General features: G+C 43.7%; 1 protein-coding gene across 2 annotated transcripts in view; it reads right to left on the minus strand.

Moving 5' to 3' along the window:
- TP53BP2 (tumor protein p53 binding protein 2) overlaps positions 1 to 17,631 on the minus strand; it is a 70,649-nt gene extending 53,018 nt beyond the window's left edge. Inside the window, exon 1 of one of the 2 annotated variants that reach the window (XM_006133421.4) lies at positions 17,314 to 17,631. In XM_006133421.4, coding sequence (XP_006133483.2) covers positions 17,314 to 17,340 — 27 coding nt within the window. In that variant the 5' untranslated portion in view covers positions 17,341 to 17,631. Of the gene's footprint in view, positions 1 to 17,004; positions 17,149 to 17,313 lie in introns of those variants that run through there. The other variant, XM_006133422.3, reaches the window with a different exon arrangement.
- Between the last annotated feature and the right edge of the window lie 1,832 nt (positions 17,632 to 19,463).

Consider the following 19,463-nt stretch of genomic DNA (forward strand, 5'->3'; position numbering starts at 1 on the left):
GAAGAGAGGACTACCCCAGCCCCCTCTCACTGCAGCAGCTTGAGGTCAGATGAGACGTGCCTCTCCATGGCCGTTGCAGCAGGCACAGCCGGGACAGGGGTGCATGTTCCCCAGCCAGGAGACAGATAGACTCTCTAAAATATGTAAATTGTGCATTTCTCAACCTCTGCCTCCTGCTGGTCCAGTGAGGTTATAGCTGTCCTGGTCCCCATTTCTGGCCCCTTGCTGTGGTCATTCTGCAGTATAACCCCCTTCTATCGGACCCCTCCCTTTTCATTGTATGAGAAACAATCCAATTCCATGTACATCTCATTATCCTGGCATAATCAAACCCTGATCTTACTTGGAGTTCTTATAAAAGCAAGCTGCATACCAAATTTGGTGATCCTGGCACTTACAATTTAGGAGGCGTTCTTGAACAGACGGACTTGCGAACAGATGGACAGAAAGATGCACATTTCTAAAATATATAGTAAGAGATTTTAAAACTGTTCCTGAAGCTCAACTGCCATGCCACTCCCCCTGGAATCAGCGGTGCTGTTATGTCAACAGCATCCTGGATGGCAACAGGCCAACAGTAAGGTTTTCAGAGAGTTCCTGTGGGAGGCTATTGTAAAAAAACTTCAATTGTTCTCTTTAGACTTTACAGGCACATGTGTTCCCACAATTAAACAGCAAAGGATTTCTCAGTGCTGATAGCAAAGGAATAAGGTAACATACCAGCTGTGATCAATACATAAATGTGCTTTCAGGATGTCCAGCAGTGATTATAAGGAAAGATTTCCCAATATCAGGTGAATTTATCACCTGTTTCTAATGCAAGTAGCAAAAACCTACTATTACATTGGTTGGTTGAAGGATTTCTTTTTCAGTTTAGCCCTTTTACTGAAACCTAAATAACGGCAGCCAAAGTCATACAGGAGAAGTTACTGGGAAGAACAGAATAAAGATAGCTAATAAATTCCCATTTACAAGAACTGGATTCAGGTTGCAACTCAAAAGCACTCAGACTATGTCTACCCAGCAGTGTTATTTCAGAATAACTAACATTATTCCAAAATAATATTGTGTGCATCTACTCAGCAAGCCTTTATTTTCGAAATAATGTCAAGCTGGAGGACTTCTTATTCCGACTCCTGTAACCCTACATTGTAACAAGGAGTAAGGGAAGTCCAAGGAAGAGTGCTCTTTCTTCAGCTTCCTGCTGTGTAGACAACACCAAAAGATGAATTACGCTATTTCGACTTAAGCTACGCAACTGACGTAGCTCAAGTTGCGTAGTTTATTTTGACTTTTGCCTTGCTGTGTAGACGTACCCTCAGTCTCCACATACCTTAGCTCCACAATATCAGTAAGAGCAGAATAAGGCCAATACCAAGTACTTTTGAACAATCTCACTTTTCATGTTTAAAATGTGCTGCTCACTACTTAATCAGCATGGAGTTGTTAGTCCCACTTCCATGAACCAGAGTGAAGCAAACAACCCTTTCCAAGGCTCACATTTCAGCTATATTTTTAAAATGGTTTAAAAATGTTTCAGAAGACAAAGATTCAGACCATTTACCAGAATACAGAACAGGAAACCAGGAGACCACAGTTCTCTTCCCAGGCTCTCTTCTGGAACACTGGCAATATGAAAGGCACTTAAAAGGGACACAATTTGGGTGGTAGGAGGGTTAAACGTATTAAACTATTTTAAAATCAATTAACTTGGTGCATCCTTCAAATTAATTGTCCTGACATTTAATAAATAACATTTTACAAATTGGGATTTCCTGCTGCTTTCTTGTTGTTTTAATGTGTCTTTTGGGCCCAAGAGAAATACCTCCCTCTCCCTTCCCTTGCTCTGAGACAACAGGCAATTTCAGCTCTGTTTCTACTGGAACAGGTGAGCAACCCCCTTTTGGGGCAGTGAAACTGAAGGACACGAGAAACTGTCAAATACACAATGTATCCAAACTGTTGTAATTGAAATAGAGAGAAATCTTTTAATCTTAGACGCTTATTTGTAACAATAGGTGCTAAGTTTTCATACGGAAATGGGATTTTCAAACCATTTGCAAAATAATGATAATACTTTCTGCCCCCAATTGTTCACAAAAAGTGCATTGGGATCTTCAGATTAAAACGTGCATCGAGTTAATTACTACCTTCAGAGCCTCTCTTCACCAAAATAAGCTTGTCAAGAATGGCAGAGTAATAAAGTGCAACTTGTGGGAAAAGAAACCCTCAGAGTAATGTTGAGAACCTCCAGCCCCAGAGCAAAAACAAAGGGAACAGAGTTACAAAGGAACGTATTAAAGACAAAGCTCATCAGATAAGATCTTTCTAAAGAAACACAACCTCAGAGCTTAAACACAGCAGGTACCATGTCACAAAGAAATTGACAGACAATTCCAGAAACTTTCCCTTGAAACTCAGCTCAAGAGAACAGTTAGCTTTAGCTTTGCACGACACACAACAGAATAATAGTCTAAATTTAGATATAAATTATGTACTTAGCAGTTAACCTCACAGAATTGAAGTGTCAAGACTGAAAAATTCTTAGTTTGTGTGACAAAACCAAGATGTGCTATTTTAAATGCAACTCAAGATATTAGAACTAGCTACAAAGTTGAATGTTTTAAAGGACAAGCAGGGTTGCCAGGTGTCTGGTATTGACCCAGAGAGCCTGGTATTTACGCCTTCTGTCTGGTTAAAGAAATTCAGAAAATACCGGACACCTATAATGTCTGGTATTTTCTGATTTTTTCCCAGGCCAGAAGGCGAAAATACTGGGTGCTTACCTGGTTCTGCAAGTAAGCCTGTTAGGGCCAAAAAGCCTCAAAGGCATTTCTTAAAGAGGCTATGCTTTTTTTTTTTTTTTTTTTTTTTTCTTGGCACTTAACTGTTGGGGTCTCCTTTTTCTTTTTCCTCTCTCAACAACTTTGGTCTTCCCCTTCCCCCCCCCCCCCTCAGAATTTTTTCCCCAGTGTTTTTTTTTTTTCTGGTTTCCAGTATTTTTGATTAAACAATCTGGCAACCCTAAGGACAAGCTCAGCAGAAAGCCGATTTTCAACCATGCCTCTTCAGTCCTGGTTCAAATCTACTCTGAGGCAAAGTCCAATGCACACGGGGCTCACGGGTCTCTTAGCATCCTTATGTCAGTCACAACCATAAAACCCTGCTGCAGTGTGGGCAAAGATGTGATTATTTCATACAATGACATTTAATGACATTTTTGTGTAACAATAAATATGAACCTGACATACACAAGAGTCCCAAGAGCAGAAGTCAGGACAGGGAAGCTCTGTTCCCAGTTTTTCCACTGACTTGCCATTAGGGATATTAAAATACAGGTAATTATGCAACCGTGTAACCTGTGAAGGACTTTAGTGGTTACAGGAACCTGCAGCGTAGGACAGTCAGCTCTCTGGAAGCTGGCTTTTAAGTTTGCTCCTGGCACGCACCAGCTGCCACACCCCGTCCTGCTGTCTCTGTGTCAGAGGCATTATGGGGCAGAAGACAGCTCCCTGGGAGTCGGTGCACACCTGCTGCCCTGCTCTTGGGAAGATGGCTGCTGCCCCATACTGCTGCCTCTAATACAGAGGCAGCAGTGCAGGGTGGCAGTCAGCTCCCCAGGAGCTGGCTCTCTGCATATACCGGCTCCCACCTACCTGTGGTACAAAGACAGCAGTGCGGGGTGGCAGCCAGCTCCCCAGAAGCCAGACTGGGAGCTGTGTGTAACTATTTGGGAAACCATCAGTTACACTGTTTAAACAGCTACACTCTTACAGTCCTACTTGCCATATGATCCTGGGGAAGTCACTTAGCTTCTCTAGCTTAAGTTTCCTTTTACATCAATGGCTCTCAACCATTCCAAACTACTGTGCTGCTTTCAGGTGTCCCATCTGTCTTGTGTACCACAAAGTTTGGTTTCACCTAACTAAAGAGCTACTTGCTTACACGATCAGATATATAAAAGTATCACAGCACACAATTTCTGAAAAAATGCTTACTTTCTCAATTTTTACAATTCTAAAATAAATTACAATATAAATACAGTATAGCAGAGAGAGCAGCTTAAACACATCATTGTCTTTATTAAATTTTAGTTTGTACTGACTGTGCTAGTGCTTTTTATGTGGCCTGTCAAAGCTAGTCAAATTTCTAAGTGAGCTGATGTACCTCCTGGAAGACCTCTGTACCCCCAGAGGTTCATATACCATTGGTTGAGAACCGCTACTTTACACAACTCTTTGACCTACAATAAAGTCTTAAATATTGAAGCAACTAACAACTCAAACAAGTGCATGAAACAAATCAAAACATTAACAGGTCAGAAGCTTTTCAAGCCTTCTGATGTGCAACCATCTCACTTATTTACTCCATTTCATACACTGGCCACTATAACCTAAAAGGATCTCTCCCTAATAACCTTTTGTATATCAACTGCATGTTAATCAAAAAAACAGTTTTTTTAAGAACACCTAGTAACTCTTCTAAAAATGCTCCCACAAAACTTACCTCAGCCTAATTCTGTCACCTACGCACACAGTCCTATCAAAAGGTTCACTTCATGCTAATTGGTGTTTGAGCATATACCTTCGTTGGTTCTGAGAAGTAGGTACTCAAATACCTGGCATTCCTCTCTCATACTGATAAAAATAGAAGAGGGAGTGATGATTTATATCCAATTGCCACATAAAGAAAACATTCTTGATTACTAGCATCACTAAAACAGAAACTGGAGATTTCTAAACATACGCAAAACTGGCTTTGCGTTGAATGCTACTGTAACACTATTAGTAACTGTGAAACAAGTGATGATGTCATTGGGGTAACTAATTTTAAACGGATTACAGGACTAATAGCCAGAACAAAAATATCAGTGATTAACAACTGCAAGAGGTTTATTTTCCTTTTAACATTTCAGGTATCAAGGAAACTTCATGGATTATATCAAAAGCATTACTAGTCTAAAATTCTCATTCAAATGGCAGAACTAGCTATCCCACAACATCTGCAGTCATTTTTCAGGTCTCCCACATTACAAAAGCCCAGAATTTTCTCTAACAGTTCAGCAACAGTGGCTAAAAGTTTCAAATACAAGTAAGACTTCTGCATGACACTAATGAACCTTTACACACTCTATCAATCTACAGAAGAGAAGATTGGGGTGGGCGAGAGGGTGTTGATAGCAGCTTACCTGCCTGAAGGGGTAGGGATGTTAAATTTAATCAACTAATTGAATTTCCATCAACTAGTAGATTAGTCGATAAACAGGGGAGCCGCAGAGGCCCTGCCGGTAGGTTCTTAATACATTTTAAAAGCAGAGGCACAGCGTCTGGGACCAGCAGATTCCCGGCTTGCACCAGGTGGGAAATGGCAAATGAAATTTAATGTGGATAAGTGTAAAGTAATGCACATCGGGAAAAATAACCCCAACTATACGTACAGTATGATGGGGGCTAATTTGGCTACGACAAATCAGGAAAGAGATCTTGGAGTTATCGTGGATAGTTCTCTGAAAACTTCCACGCAGTGTGCAGCAGCGGTCAAAAAGGCAAATAGGATGCTAGGAATTATTAGGAAAGGGATAGAAAATAAGACCCAGAATATCTTACTGCCCCTGTATAAAACTATGGTACGCCCACATCTTGAATACCGTGTACAGATGTGGTCTCCTCACCTCAAAAAAGATATTTTGGCCTTGGAAAGGGTTCAGAAGGGCACCTAAAATGATTAGGGGTTTGGAACGGGTCCCATATGAGGAGAGGTTAAAGCGACTGGGACTTTTCAGTTTAGAAAAGAGGAGACTGAGGGGGGGATATGATAGAGGTATATAAAATCATGAGTGGTGTGGAGAGGGACGATAAAGAAAAGTTATTTATTAGTTCCCTAAATAGAAGAACTAGAGGACACCAAATGAAATTAATGGGTAGCAGGTTTAAAACTAATAAAAGAAAGTTCTTCTTCACACAGCGTGTAGTCAACCTGTGGAACTCCTTGCCAGAGGAGGCTGTGAAGGCTAGGACTATAATAGAGTTTAAAGAGAAGCTAGATAATTTCATGGAGGTTAGGTCCATAAAAGGCTATTAGCCAGGGGATAAAATGGTGTCCTTGGCCTCTGTTTGTCAGAGGCTGGAGAGAGATGGCAGGAGACAAATCGCTTGATCATTGTCTTCGGTCCACCCTCTCTGGGGCACCTGGTGCTGGCCACTGTCGGCAGACAGGATACTGGGCTAGAGGGACCTTTGGTCTGACCCAGTACGGCCGTTCTTATGTTATGTTCTTATGTAGGTTCCCGCTGCCCTTCTGCCTCCCACAGAGATGATACTGGGGGGAATTGGCTTTTAAGCCAGCTCCCCCCAGCACCAGTTCTGCTCCCCCTCACTGCTTGCTGCCTCTTTAAAGTGACTAGTCAACTATCTGATAAGCTTATGCTTATTGCATAATCAACTATTGGCTTACATCTCTATGAAGGGGGGTTCCAAAGAGGATGGAGAGAGGCTGTTCTCACTGGTGGCAGATGACAGAATGAGGAGCAATGGTTTCAAGTTGCAGTGGGGGAGGTCTAAGTTGGCTATTAGGAAAAACTACTTTACTAGGAGGGTGATGAAGCACTGGAATGCGTTACCTAGGGAGGTGGTGGAATCTCCATCCCTAGAGATTTTAAGTCCTATCTTGACAAAGCCCTGGCTGGGATGATTTAGCCGGGGCTGGTCCTTCTTTGGACAAAGGGTTGAACTCCTGAGGCCTCTTCCAATCTTATGATTCTATGATCATCTTGATAGAAAACAAAAGGCCCTGTTTCATACTCCTTACTCATTTATTACTTAGACAAAATTCCTAATAAATTCATTAAGAGTTTTGCTTGAGTAAAAATTGAGTTAGGAGTGTTAACATAGGCCTTTAATACAGTAACCCTGTGAAAGAGCAAACAACAGTGTGACTTGATGGGCTTATGACCTCATGAATGTAAACACCTTCCAGCTTCCAAATACTAAACAACCCTCTCTTTGCCTCTAGAACTGACATTTGTGTCCATTTCCAAGGGAATAAAGAAACTCTCCAGAATCTTGCCCAGGGAGATGACAAATGTGAGGAAACGAAGCTACTACCCTTCCTCCTGATGCTCTAACTACCAGTCCAGGAAAGCCACTCTCGGGGTTCATCTACACAGCAGAGTTATTTCAGAATAACTGATGTTATTCTGAAATAGCATAGTGCATGTCTATACTACAAGCCTTTTTTTTTTTCAAAATAATGTCGAGCCGGAGGACTTCTTCCACCGACTCAAGGTAACCCTCATTTCACGAGGAGTAAGGGAAGTTGAAGGAAAAGTGTTTCTACTGTGTAGACAGCGCCAAAAGCCAATTAAGCTATTTCGACTTCAGCTATGCAATTGACGTAGCAAAAGATGTGTAGCTTAATTTGACTTTAGCTCTGCTGTATAGACGTACCCTAACCAAGCCATTTTCACAGAGCTTTCCACCTTCTTATTCTCCAGGCCTCTCTTAAAAAGGGACAAGACCCTGTCCCTATTGAACAAACTCAGCAAGTTCAGTGACATGCATTGTGGAGACAAAGAAATCACCCAGGCAGGAGAGCTGCTAAACACAGAAGGCATTTTAAAGTCAACTTAATGTAATCGTGGCTTTGATATGAACACTGGACACACTGCCACTTTAAGACACCAGAATGAGGATAAATGAACAAAAATGTTATGCCCATTGTACGTGTCTTTGTTAAAGCCCTGCTAACCTCCATGCAAATTAATCTAGCATACAGCTGTTCAGATAGGCCCTTCATTAATCAGGGGGAGATCCCATCTGGCAACAGCCACAGGAGACAGGAAATGTCTTACACGCACCAATTTTTACTCTCCTTTGGCCTGATCCATGGAACAGTAACAATTACAGGAAACCCACAAGGCATTTCTAGTCTTAATGAATTACTGATAAATAGACCAGTCAGGGCAAAACCATAAAAAGGTATTACCCAGGACTTCCACAGACTCATCTAGAGTGAGGGAAAAGTGAAATAATTTCTGAGGAAAGCACTTAAAGAAACTAACATACTGAACAAGTTATAATGTACTATAAAATAAAGATTTTGGGCAAGTTTCTCTGTGAGGAAAGGACTGTTTGTTTTCAAAGAGGGACAACATACAAATAAATGGTATTTAAAATTATTTCACCAGTTGAATAGGCAGCTATTGCTCAATGAACTAAAAAACCCACATTGTTTTAACCAAAAACTACTGAACTATAGGTGCACAGGAAACTCAGTGTGTCTTTATTGTCATGAGTCGCAATAGTGAATCATGACAGCTCATGGTCTGTAAAATGCCAGGCAATGTAGGGAAAGACGACTAGCAAAATATGATGTTCTCAGAATTATTCAGCATTGTATGCAAAAATCTCTCTGAAGTTATCAGATGATGGGAACTCTACCTACTTAACCACTGAAGGTTCTAAAAGCTCTCTGTGTGGTATCCTTCCTGTCTTAGGAATCTATCTATTGACTTTGATTTTTATTTGCTTAGGTTTAAGTACCCATTCTCCAGATACTTAATGATGCTCTGTCTCCCACCACCCTCCCGTTTCCCCCCCTTTTCTCCATCCCCTTCTCCTCTCCTATTTATTTCGAGTTTTCATATCCCCAACTCGTAACTCCAGTCTTCTGAAGAAGTGGGCTGTGCCCACAAAAGCTCATGATACCATCTACATGTTTTGTTAGTCTATAAAGTGCTACCAGACCATTTGTTGTTTTTTTCTGAAGTTAAGACACTCGATGACCCCTATTAAATGATTTTAGGAGCTAATGTTTTGGTAACATTGCTAAGGGACTATGGCAACCAATGTATACCAAGCCTTTAATCAAATTAGGAGACAAGGCCCCTGCCCTGGGGTGCTTACAATATAAACTCTAGTTTGGCAACCAGATTCCAGTCAACAGATCCATGCTAAAGTCTGTTGTCAGGTCACTGATAGAGTAGGGTCAGGATTTACTGCTGTGGAGTCTGGACAGTTTCTAGCTCTGTGGATGATGATACCCAGAAGTCTGCTTGCGTGTGTGCTCAATGATATGGGCCCAATGACCACAGCAGACCCCAAGAGGGCCCCCAAAGACCGCAAATCAGATAAGGATCAAAGGTGCCCGGCCAGGTTTATTGTTTAGCGAAGTTCAGTAATAGTTGTCAATAGATTCTACCAAGCCACTTGATTTATGTAGCCGTAACAATGAACTCAGCTCAACCAGTGGGAAACTCCCACTGCCCCTAAGCTGGCCAAAGACTGTCCCCACAAGACACCACTTTATATACAGGTACAAACAAGTTACACATCACAGCTGACGTGTCAGGTTGCCACCCTTTGACACTACTTTGATACCACCTATCAGCCTGAGCCTCGTGCTCGGATTACATCATCTCTATCCATCAGGCTGTCATTTTAGAACCTTTCCTGAACTTGAATCTGTATTGTGGGGAGTGTGGGTACCAAAGTCTTTTTTAATGAGTTGGTGTTACCATGTTATGCCCCATACCAATTACTGTTTTACAGCCAGTACCTAGCACCAATTATTGTTCTACACCTGGGCCTATTACTAATTAATGTTTTGCACTTCCAGCCCTGTTTGTGCCAAGTTCTGTAAGCAGGAGCCTGCCTCTTCCTCACAGCTTAGCTTTGCTTTATGTTAGCCATGTTTTGTCCATTGTTAGCTAGGCCTCAGACCAGGCCTGTGCTACATGGGCTTGTGTTTTAGGCCCTCATCTTACTACATAAAGTCAACTGAAAACAATTAGGTATCACAGACACAGAATTCTGTCAGCCTTGATCACAATGCAGGACAGGAGCCTAAACAAACAACAGGCAGATGAAGGAAGGTGGTTCAGGGTCAATAAAAGCAACTGTTTAGTCTGCAACCATAGTGTTAGATAAGGAAAATCTGTAGTAAGGAAGTGAATACTTACCAAAGATGTATGTCTATATGCTACAATTTAAGTATTAAGATGGATCTGTAAATCTCAAATAGTTAAAGCCAGTTTTTTTTCCATAGTACCACTGAGGGAAATATTTTAGTCAAGGAAACTGGACTAGATAGACTACTGATCTGATCCAATACGGCAATTCCTATGTTTCAACTCAATGGAACAACCAACAGATATTTGAAAGTTAATTTCTTTAGAATGCTTAAACCTCTGGCCTATGAGACACTTATGTTGAAGGTGCTCCACTTTTAGAGTTGCCAGATGGTTGAAACAAAAATACCAAAACCACCACCACCCCCAAAAAAGGGAAAAAAATTCTGTTGAAGGGGAAAAAAGGGGGGAGACCCCCCCAAAAAAAGACTCAAAAAAAGACAAAAAAATTAAATAAAACAGCATTAAAACAGCATGTCCCCTTTAAGAGTTAGTGCAGGGATAGGAACAGGGGAGAGGTTGAGCACTAAGACCCAGGGGAAAGCATTGCTTCCCCTAGGTCTTTTGGCTGGCAGTCTTGGGGAACCAGGTAAGCATGGGGGCTGGAGTCGGGAGCCTGGGGGTGTTGGGAGCCAGGGGAGGAGGCTGGGCACTGGGTGTTTGTAGACATTTTCGCCTCCTGGCCAGGAAAAAATTCAGAAAATACCAGACATTTTAGGTGTCCGGTATTCTCTGAATTTTTTTGCCGGACAGGAGCCAAAAATACCGGACTGTTCAGGTGAATACCAGACACCTGGCAACACTATCCACTGTGGATCAATTAAAAAGTGAGAATGACTCTGTATCCTAGTGATTAAACCTTTGAGGTAGGCAAGGAAGGGTCCCATCTTCTTGCTCCCATGTCACTAGTTATTTAAAACAGTGCAGAATGGTTTCAACAGGAGAGACTGAGGGAGATCTACATCAAGATATCCTACAGCCTAGTGATTAGAGCACTAAGTGTAGGAGACCCTGTTGAAATCTTTTGTCTCCCTCACAGAGAGAGGACAATTGACTGCAGGTTTCCCACATCACAGATTAGTGTCTCTAACCACATGGCTAAAACTTACAAGGCAGAAGGGGCAATGCTTCCTCTTCTCTGCACCATCACCACCATCTTTTATTCCTCCTCTATTTTGCACTGAGTGAGGCAGGCACCTGGCTCAGTTTCACAGAACCCACTTTGGAACTGATGTAACTGGACTCCAGGACAGATGTTCCCAGCTGTGGATCAGAGGTGCATGAGAAGGGTAGGCCTTTAGACAGACTCTTCTCTATGGCATTTCCCACTGGCTTTTGCTTAGGCAATAGGCTATTCCCTATTGAATATGCTGGCTTCTGTCATGCATATTAGTAGACACCTCTCTTCCCCATTCATTATATAGGGAGCCTACTGTCTAACTCAGTATTTGTGGATCAATGTCTTTCTTGTGCTTGTCTGCGTGCCTAGATGTTAGGCACCACAATGCTCTTCATCACAACACCTACGTCTCTTTGTAGATCCAAACCTTAGAGCTATTATGGCCAACAAAAATGTCAGACTGAACTGAAGCCTGTGGCTATAACACAGTCTGCATTTGCTCCATCTGTGAAACCTCCCACCATTTCAGCAAAGCTATTTATCTAGCATACATAATGACGCAAATTATTTCCTAACATCCACTCATCTTTATGGTAACAATTCAAAACACGCAAAGCGGATTGATAATGTTGCAAAAGGATATGCTATTTTAGAAAAATGTGCCAGCTCCTCATCACTACGCAACAGTGCAAACTGCATTCCCACAAGCCTTCAACAGATGGAAGGTGATACAATTTTATATAGCTCATTTAATTCAGTGGCATTAACCCTAGAAATGCATGCAGATGCATTGACAAGGGGCCATCAATGTACCTGTACTAGGGATGTGAACGACTAGTCGACTATCCAATAAGCAAATGCTTATCGGATAGTCAACTAGTTGCTCCCCGCTCCTTGCTGCATCTATCAGAAAGAGGCAGTGGGGACAGAGTGTAAGGGGGTACACTTCAAAGCAGCAGCGCCACATGCAGCCTGGGGCCAGACCCCGGGCTCCACGTGGTGCTGCCGCTTTGAAATACCGCATGCAGCTTGGAGTCAACTGGGGTGTTCCCACGCTGCACGTGGCATTTCAAAGCGGCAGCACCACATGGAGCCCAGGATCAGGTGGGAACTCCCCCACTGACCCTGGGCTCCATGTGGCACTGCTGCTTTGAAATGTCGCGTGGAACCTGATGCCAGGCTCCCTGCAACGTTTCAAAGCAACAGCACCACACGGAGCCCAGTGTCAGTGGGGCTGTTGCTACACTTCAAAGGAGGAGGTACTCTATCAACTAATTGAATAGTCGATGCAAACTGCATGGACTATTCAATTAGTCAGTTACTCAAAATTTAACATCCCTAACCTGTACAGGACATCCCCACAATATATTGCCCTAGTATGCATCGGTTCTGCACTAACATTGTTGACACATGTAGAAACTCTTGTGTTATAAGTCTTCCTATTCCCTGCCTTTACGTTGTGCAAAAAAAAAGAGACTAATTAATGCAAATGGAAGTCAGCCGCTTTACATCATTTCGCTATACGTATCTTGGACGTATAGCAAGGACGCCCTGTACACAGAGGTACTTCACTACAGAATTTAACAACACTATGGCTACATCTAGACTAGCATGATTTTCCGCAAATGCTTTTAACAGAAAAGTTTTTCCGTTAAAAGCATTTGTGGAAAAGAGCTTCTAGAGTGGCACGGATGCTTTTCCGCAAAAGCACTTTTTGCAGAAAAGCGTCCGTGCCAATCTAGACGCAGTTTTGCGCAAGAAAGCCCCAATCGCCATTTTCGCCCTCAGGGCTTTTTTGCGCAAAACAGTTTTTAGCTGTCTACACTGGCCCTCTTAGGCAAAAACATTTCCGGAAAAGGGCTTTTGCCCGAACGGGAACGTCAAAGCATTTGCGCAAGAAGCACTGATTTCGGACAGTAGAACGTCAGTGCTTTTGCGCAAAATCAAGCGGCCAGCGTAGATAGCGGGCAAGTATTTGCGCAAAAGCAATTGCTTTTGCGGAAAAACTTGCCAGTCTAGACGCAGCCTATGTGCGCACTGCGATGGCTGAAGCAGAAGAGCAGAGATGGTACCAGGGGATTGAGTTGGATTGTTGCGATGGGAAAGGAAGAGACAGGATAGGGAAGAAGCAGAGGAAAACATAAAAGCTACAACAAAAGGAATTTTTAAAGGGGGTGGTGGTGGTACAGTGGCCCTTCATCCATTCTACTGAATAGGAAGATGCTTAAAGATATTTATGGCAATAAGAGTCTTACCATCACACCAGGAAAGAGACTGCTCTCCTAAAGTGTGTCACGCTTGCTACATTTTGGTTCAATATCATTCCTGATTTCTGTACATTTGGTTAGACTAATATTTAATATTACACTTTCAGCCAGACTCCAAAAATCTCACCATTTATTTCTGCATGTACAAAACAGCACTGGTCCTCAAAAGAGGACAACTGGGTGAAAAAAATGCAAAGAAGGTGCAAGACATTATTTTAAGGGTAGTTTTCTTTTATTATGCTCCCAGGTGTTTTTAGCACTATTTGAGCTCCAGTTTATTCCTGTTCATAGCCATTCAGAGTATATTTACTACAGAACAGATTTTCAAAGGGTTGTTTAGGCATCAACTTCCAGTGGGCAGCTAACTGCTTTCTGCCTTGAAAATCTCCTCCTACATCCCCCAATAAATACAATTATTAGAAATGAGAGACCGCAGAGCAACAAAATAAGTTATAATCTTTAAAATGCTGAGTTCTAAATCTACTATTTTTGCACTCCAGCATTTAGCCACTTATCCATTCTAATTTAGACTGGTCCATTACTTTATGTAGTAAACACCGTAAAGGTTTCAGGGATCCCTTTATTTTCTCCCTGTGTAAAATTCCAATAGTCCGGTATCCAATAGTCCGGCACTCCTGATAGTCCGGCATCAAAATGGCAAGAGCCTAGTGAGTGAGCTTCGGCAAAAAATAAGTCACAAGGTAACAGCGGCAGCAGCTAAACTGAGCAAAAATGGTAAAAAAGGCTTAAAAAAACTAAAACATTACCATATACTGTATACAGTATGTACAATAAAAAGGGTTAAGAACACTTTATATACAGTATATAATGTATACAGTGTGTGTGTGTGTGTGTGTGTGTGTGTGTGTATATATATATATATATATATATATATATATATATATATATATATATATATAAAAACCATTTTATAGTACCTTCTGATAGTCCGGCATATTTGATAATCCGGCACCACCTAAATCCCATAGGTTCCAGATTATCAAAAGTCTACTGTATATAAAAACACTTCCTTTGGGACGACAGAGTGACATCAGCATGTCACCCTGCCCACAGTGCCAGACCATTATTTCCGCCCTCCTCCTGGAGCTCAGATGCTCAGGACTCCTCTAGTCTTGCAGGGACAGCAGCCTTAGCTGAAGCCAGGCTCCCCTCCCAGCAGCAGGCCCAGGGCTGTCTGCAGGCCAACAAAGCAGGCCCAGGGCTCAGCTTTCCCCTGGCCACTGGGGGGAAAACCGGGGCTGACCTGCCATGCCTCAGCCTACCCCAGTGACCAAGGGAGGGGAGAGTTAGGCCTCCGAAGGGTGTGTGTGTGAAAGAGCCAGGGCTGGCAAAGCCCACGCTAGTGGGCTGGGGAGATGCAGGGGAGAGCTGGGATTGGCATGGCCCAGGCAGCAGAGAGGGAGCAGGGGGAAAGCTGGGGCTGGGGCTGGTTCAGTGAGGCCCAGAGAAGGAAAAGAGAGCTGGGGTAACCACTCAAAGGTCAGACAAAAAGCAGTTTTTAAATGGAAGTATCATTTAAATAGAGGAGGAACGGAATTGTTTGGTGGATACTTTGGGATGATCTTCAGAAGGTTAACTGATAAGGGTGATCTCTTGCATAGATGTACTGTGGATGGCAGAATGTTTACTTAATTTAATTACCATGATCTTTGAATTAATACCTTTTTACTATACATTGCTTTTTTTTCCTCAATTGCCATGGGCTGATGACAACATCATTCCCAAAAAGTTTGACTATTTTTAGTTAGACAAATATTTCTTGCCATCTCTAATTACACCAATGAAAGTCACCTACTCCTTTCTTGATTTGTTCTACTGGAATAAATCAACACACATTCTTGCGTCCTCAATGGGGAGGAAAGAGTGACAGGAAAGGTAGAAGAGACATTAGCTTCTCTGGAACAAGTAAACTTTATCAGCCTGATATAAGGAAAAGACAAAACCTGAGTAAGTGGCTATTGTCTCTGTGTGTGGCTTCCTTCTTGATTCTGTCAGCTTCCACAGTTTGTGATGGGAAGGTATTTTTACCTGCACCTGGATAATAAAATACACCTAATTCTGCAAATACACTTGTGACTATCAGTATAAACATGACACATGAAATAATCCCATTGAATGCAGAGAGACTATGCAGCTGTGCAAAGTTACTCATACACAGTGTTGGCCCTGATTTTGCAAAGACTTGTAGAGAAAAGCTTATATACATGGAACACACACACACACACACACACACACACACACACAAAACCTAAAGTACTTAAAGGAATTTCTACTCAGGCTTGCAATTAGCACAAGAATTCCCAACATATGTTATTTACTTGTAATCTGCCACTCTAAGAAATAACAATGGTTTATCTGGGGCTCTATTGGTTGTTGGTAATAAATATTTCAGAGAGATACTACTTCATCTGGCCCAACTGCAACATGGGAATAAAGGATCTCCCTTTCCCATAGTCAGAGGTTTTGTTTAAAAAACAAAACTGTTTGATCCAACTTCGGCAATATTCAGTTTAGTCATGCCTTCACTAGGAACAAAGACAAGTTCTTAAAGTACAAATTGCTTTGTCTATCCTATGGGTTTAACAAAAATTAGCTAATAAGGGTCAAGCTTATTTTTTATCCCCAACATCTTTTTTATACCTAACATGGACACAACCTTAATGAACTACATATTTCTCTTAGCAATTCCTACTTCAGTGTCAGGTGAAGAGGATATCCTGAAACTGACCAAAACCAGTTTACTTTGTAAATAACATGGGCACTCACTCATATTCTTGGAGTTTGGGCATTAAAAAAAGTCAGGGATGTGGGAAAACACAGAACTGTACCAGGGGTCTGAGTCTAAAGCAAATTAGAGATCCTACATTAGTAAAGAACTCTTAATGAAGCTGTTCCGAAGCCCTGCAAACTCGCATCGAATAAGCAAAAGAACAAAACAATATTCAGTCTATCCTCCTCCCCAACAGGCCAGTTCGACCCATAACGTCTATAATGCTGGAAGTGGACCAAACTCAAAGTTTCGGGACTGTTGTTTATCTGAAGCTAATTCAAATTGACGGCTGGTTAAATCCTTAACATAAAAGTCAGGGAAATCTCTCTGATGCAGGAAGGAAGGGGGGGGGTATGGCAAACCCTTGCCTCCGAAGGCGTCGCTGTGCCTTTAAATGGGTGGAATGTCGCCCTCACTTATTTCACCAACAAAACAAGCTACCTGTTCCCCTGCAATTCCACAGCGCCTCGGGGCAGCGGGCAGCCCTGCCCCGCACGCCTAGCGCCTATCAGCCACCGTCCCTCCTACTCCTAACCTGGGGCACTGCTCCCTGCGCGGCTCGCTGTTCTCCCCCCAGAGCTCGTTCCAGGGCTCCTAGCGTGACACAGGAGCAAGCAGAACAGCTGGGAAAGCGGAGAGCGGGCGGAGGGGGAAACCCAACCCACGCCGGCCCAGCTTCGGAACAAACAAAGCTAATCTGCTGGTCTCCCCCAGTTCCTCCGGCTCTGCCTCCACAATGGCAGGATCCATTTTCTCCTCCGATGTGGACTGACGCTATCAGACGCTTCCCTGTATAAAGGAGTCGGCTCCGTTTCCGGACACCGACTCTCCCAGCAGCACAGCCCCCACCGTATGCCTTGAACTGGGGGTGAAAGGCGAGAGACACGCGGCTGATTCTCCCCCCGCCGCCGAAACCCACCGAGTTGCCACGGAGAGACCCTGGAGTCAGGAGCGAAGGCAATTTCCCGTCCAAGCCGGAGCTTCCAACTTTCCCCACAAAACTCCCGTCCCCCCGGCCCTGCCTCGGTCCACGCCTGGCCCCGACTCCCACGCAGAGGCCGCGTTTGGTGCCAATGAGTCACAGTCGCTGATCGCGGCGCCCCCACGGGTGTGAGCCCCAGACTGCCCCACGCGAGATGGGAGCAGAGTCCGCCTCCAGCCCCCAACCCCGCCTGCCCACGCACCCCCAGGCCCTCTTACTGCCCCCCGGCCGGGACCTCTCGCTCACCGGCATCATCTTGGAGCCGAACCGCATGGAGGCGGATGGTGCCGGGGCGCCCCGCCCGGGAGCGAGGAGACCACTGGCCGGGGCCTCTGGAGGCGGAGCGGCCTGCGGCACCAGCCGTGGCACACGGGGGCTGGGCAGAGCTGGGAACCTGTTGCAAGGAGGAGGCCGGCCTGCGCCGCGCTCAGCCCGATCCCCGCACGCCCCTGGGGTCCGCCGCCGCTTTGTCTCCTCGGGGCCCCGCTCCGAAACTGACCCCGGGCCAACCCGGCGATTGACGAGGAGGAGCCGACAGCCCGGTCCCGCCCGGATCCCTCCCCCAGGAGGGGCGGCGCAGGCAGATCCAGCTCCTAAGCCCGTCCCTCCCCGGGCACGACAGCGGGAGCTTTGCCTTACGTGGAGCTGCCTAGAGCACCTTCTATAGGCCTCGCCTCCCCGCCCTCACAGAGCCCCCCCCCTTGAGTTCACCTCCCTGGGGTCTCAGCCCCTCTCTGCTGAGGCTTCCCTCACCCCGGTGGTCCCCGACCTCTCTGGGACCACGCCCCGACCCTGTGAGAGAATGGAAAAATTCATCATCCCTCCCTGGTTTAAATCAGTAATCGCTCCACCAGATTTGGATTTCACAAGCAGGTGCTGAGCCAGCCTTGCCGACTTACTCCTGTGGCTCTTGAGGGCACCTACGGAGAGGATAAGTTTTGCCTTTCGGCATAATCACTCTCCTTTATCTCTGGCTGTGTCTAGACTGGCATTTTGCGGAAATACTTTTAATGGAAAAGTTTTTCCGTTAAAAGTATTTCCGCAAAAGCACATCTAGATTGGCACGGATGCTTTTGCGCAAAATCTTGCCAGTCTAGACGCACCCTCTGTGTTTTGAGTGGGCCCATTCCTGTGTATGTATCTACATGATACTAGATTCCGCACTGTGAGGTAGCTATCTATGAATGAAATTCAAACCCTGCCCTGAGGCCAAGACTTGGAAAGTCGGTACTTACTATTCATTCCATTATCTCTGTGTGCCAGGGTTGTAGGGAATTTTGGAAATTCATTCATGATCACTTTCAGAACCATTGACTAAAAGAGAACCTGTAAATGCAACTGATGTAGGTGTTCCCAAAATTGTAAGGGTAGTTGATGAGCAAGGTGCAATGAGTGCAAGGATTTCCATACCATCCCACAGCCACACTGACAACTAGGATAGGGCTAAGTCATAAGAATCGTATAAACCCACAAGAGTGGACCCCTAAAAAGATTATAATCTAAACCAGTGTTTCCCAATTTTATTTGGCCATGGAATCCTTTTAAACTCAAAATAATTTTGTGGAACTCCTAATAACAGTCTTATATATGGAGCTGAAAAAGTAGACCACAAATAAGTAAGGATAATAATAAACAAATGCTAAACAAGGCCATGATATGTAGGTTAATCTATCATCGTCAATGTATATTTGTCACGGTTACATTTTTAAATACAAGAAATCACATGACTATACTGAAGTAAAGTATTTGTGAGAGCACTGCCTGTGCACTCCCATACAAGCAACTGGTTTGACAGCTGAAGCTTCGACTTTGTCCGATGCGGCGCTAGTATGTTCATATTCAGTCACCCGTGTGATCCATGCCCCCTGAGAGTGCAGGGATTTACGGTGGTATATAACATGCGATCACACCATTAGTGACTGCGCGCGCAGCACTGAGTAGTGACATCATTGTCCCCACTCTATGGCTAAGCTGGCATTACACACGGACACTTATCATGGCAAACACAAATGAAAATTGTTTTCAATAAAATTCATAAATGCTTAAATATTAATTATTATTTTTTAAATCATAAAATGTTATCGTAATGGAATTTTCTCACGGAACCCTTATTTTCACTTCGCGAAACTCCAGGGTTCTGCGGAACACTATTTGGGAAACACTTATCTAAACAAACAAAGACACAGAAGTGAAAGAAAAAAATAGAAGTGACCAGCCCAAAGTCACAGAGCACTTCAGCAGCAGAACCATGACTGGATCTCTTATCTCCTGACCCTATTTTGCAGTGCCTTATCCACTAGACCATGCTGCCTCTCTTATCTATTCTTTCCTTTTACTTTTTTCATAGTACGCATTCTGTGATATTAAAATGGTTAATTTTACCTTTGTTTCTAGTT

Source organism: Pelodiscus sinensis, chromosome 3, assembly GCF_049634645.1.
Source record: "Pelodiscus sinensis isolate JC-2024 chromosome 3, ASM4963464v1, whole genome shotgun sequence".
NCBI lineage: Eukaryota > Metazoa > Chordata > Testudines > Trionychidae > Pelodiscus > Pelodiscus sinensis.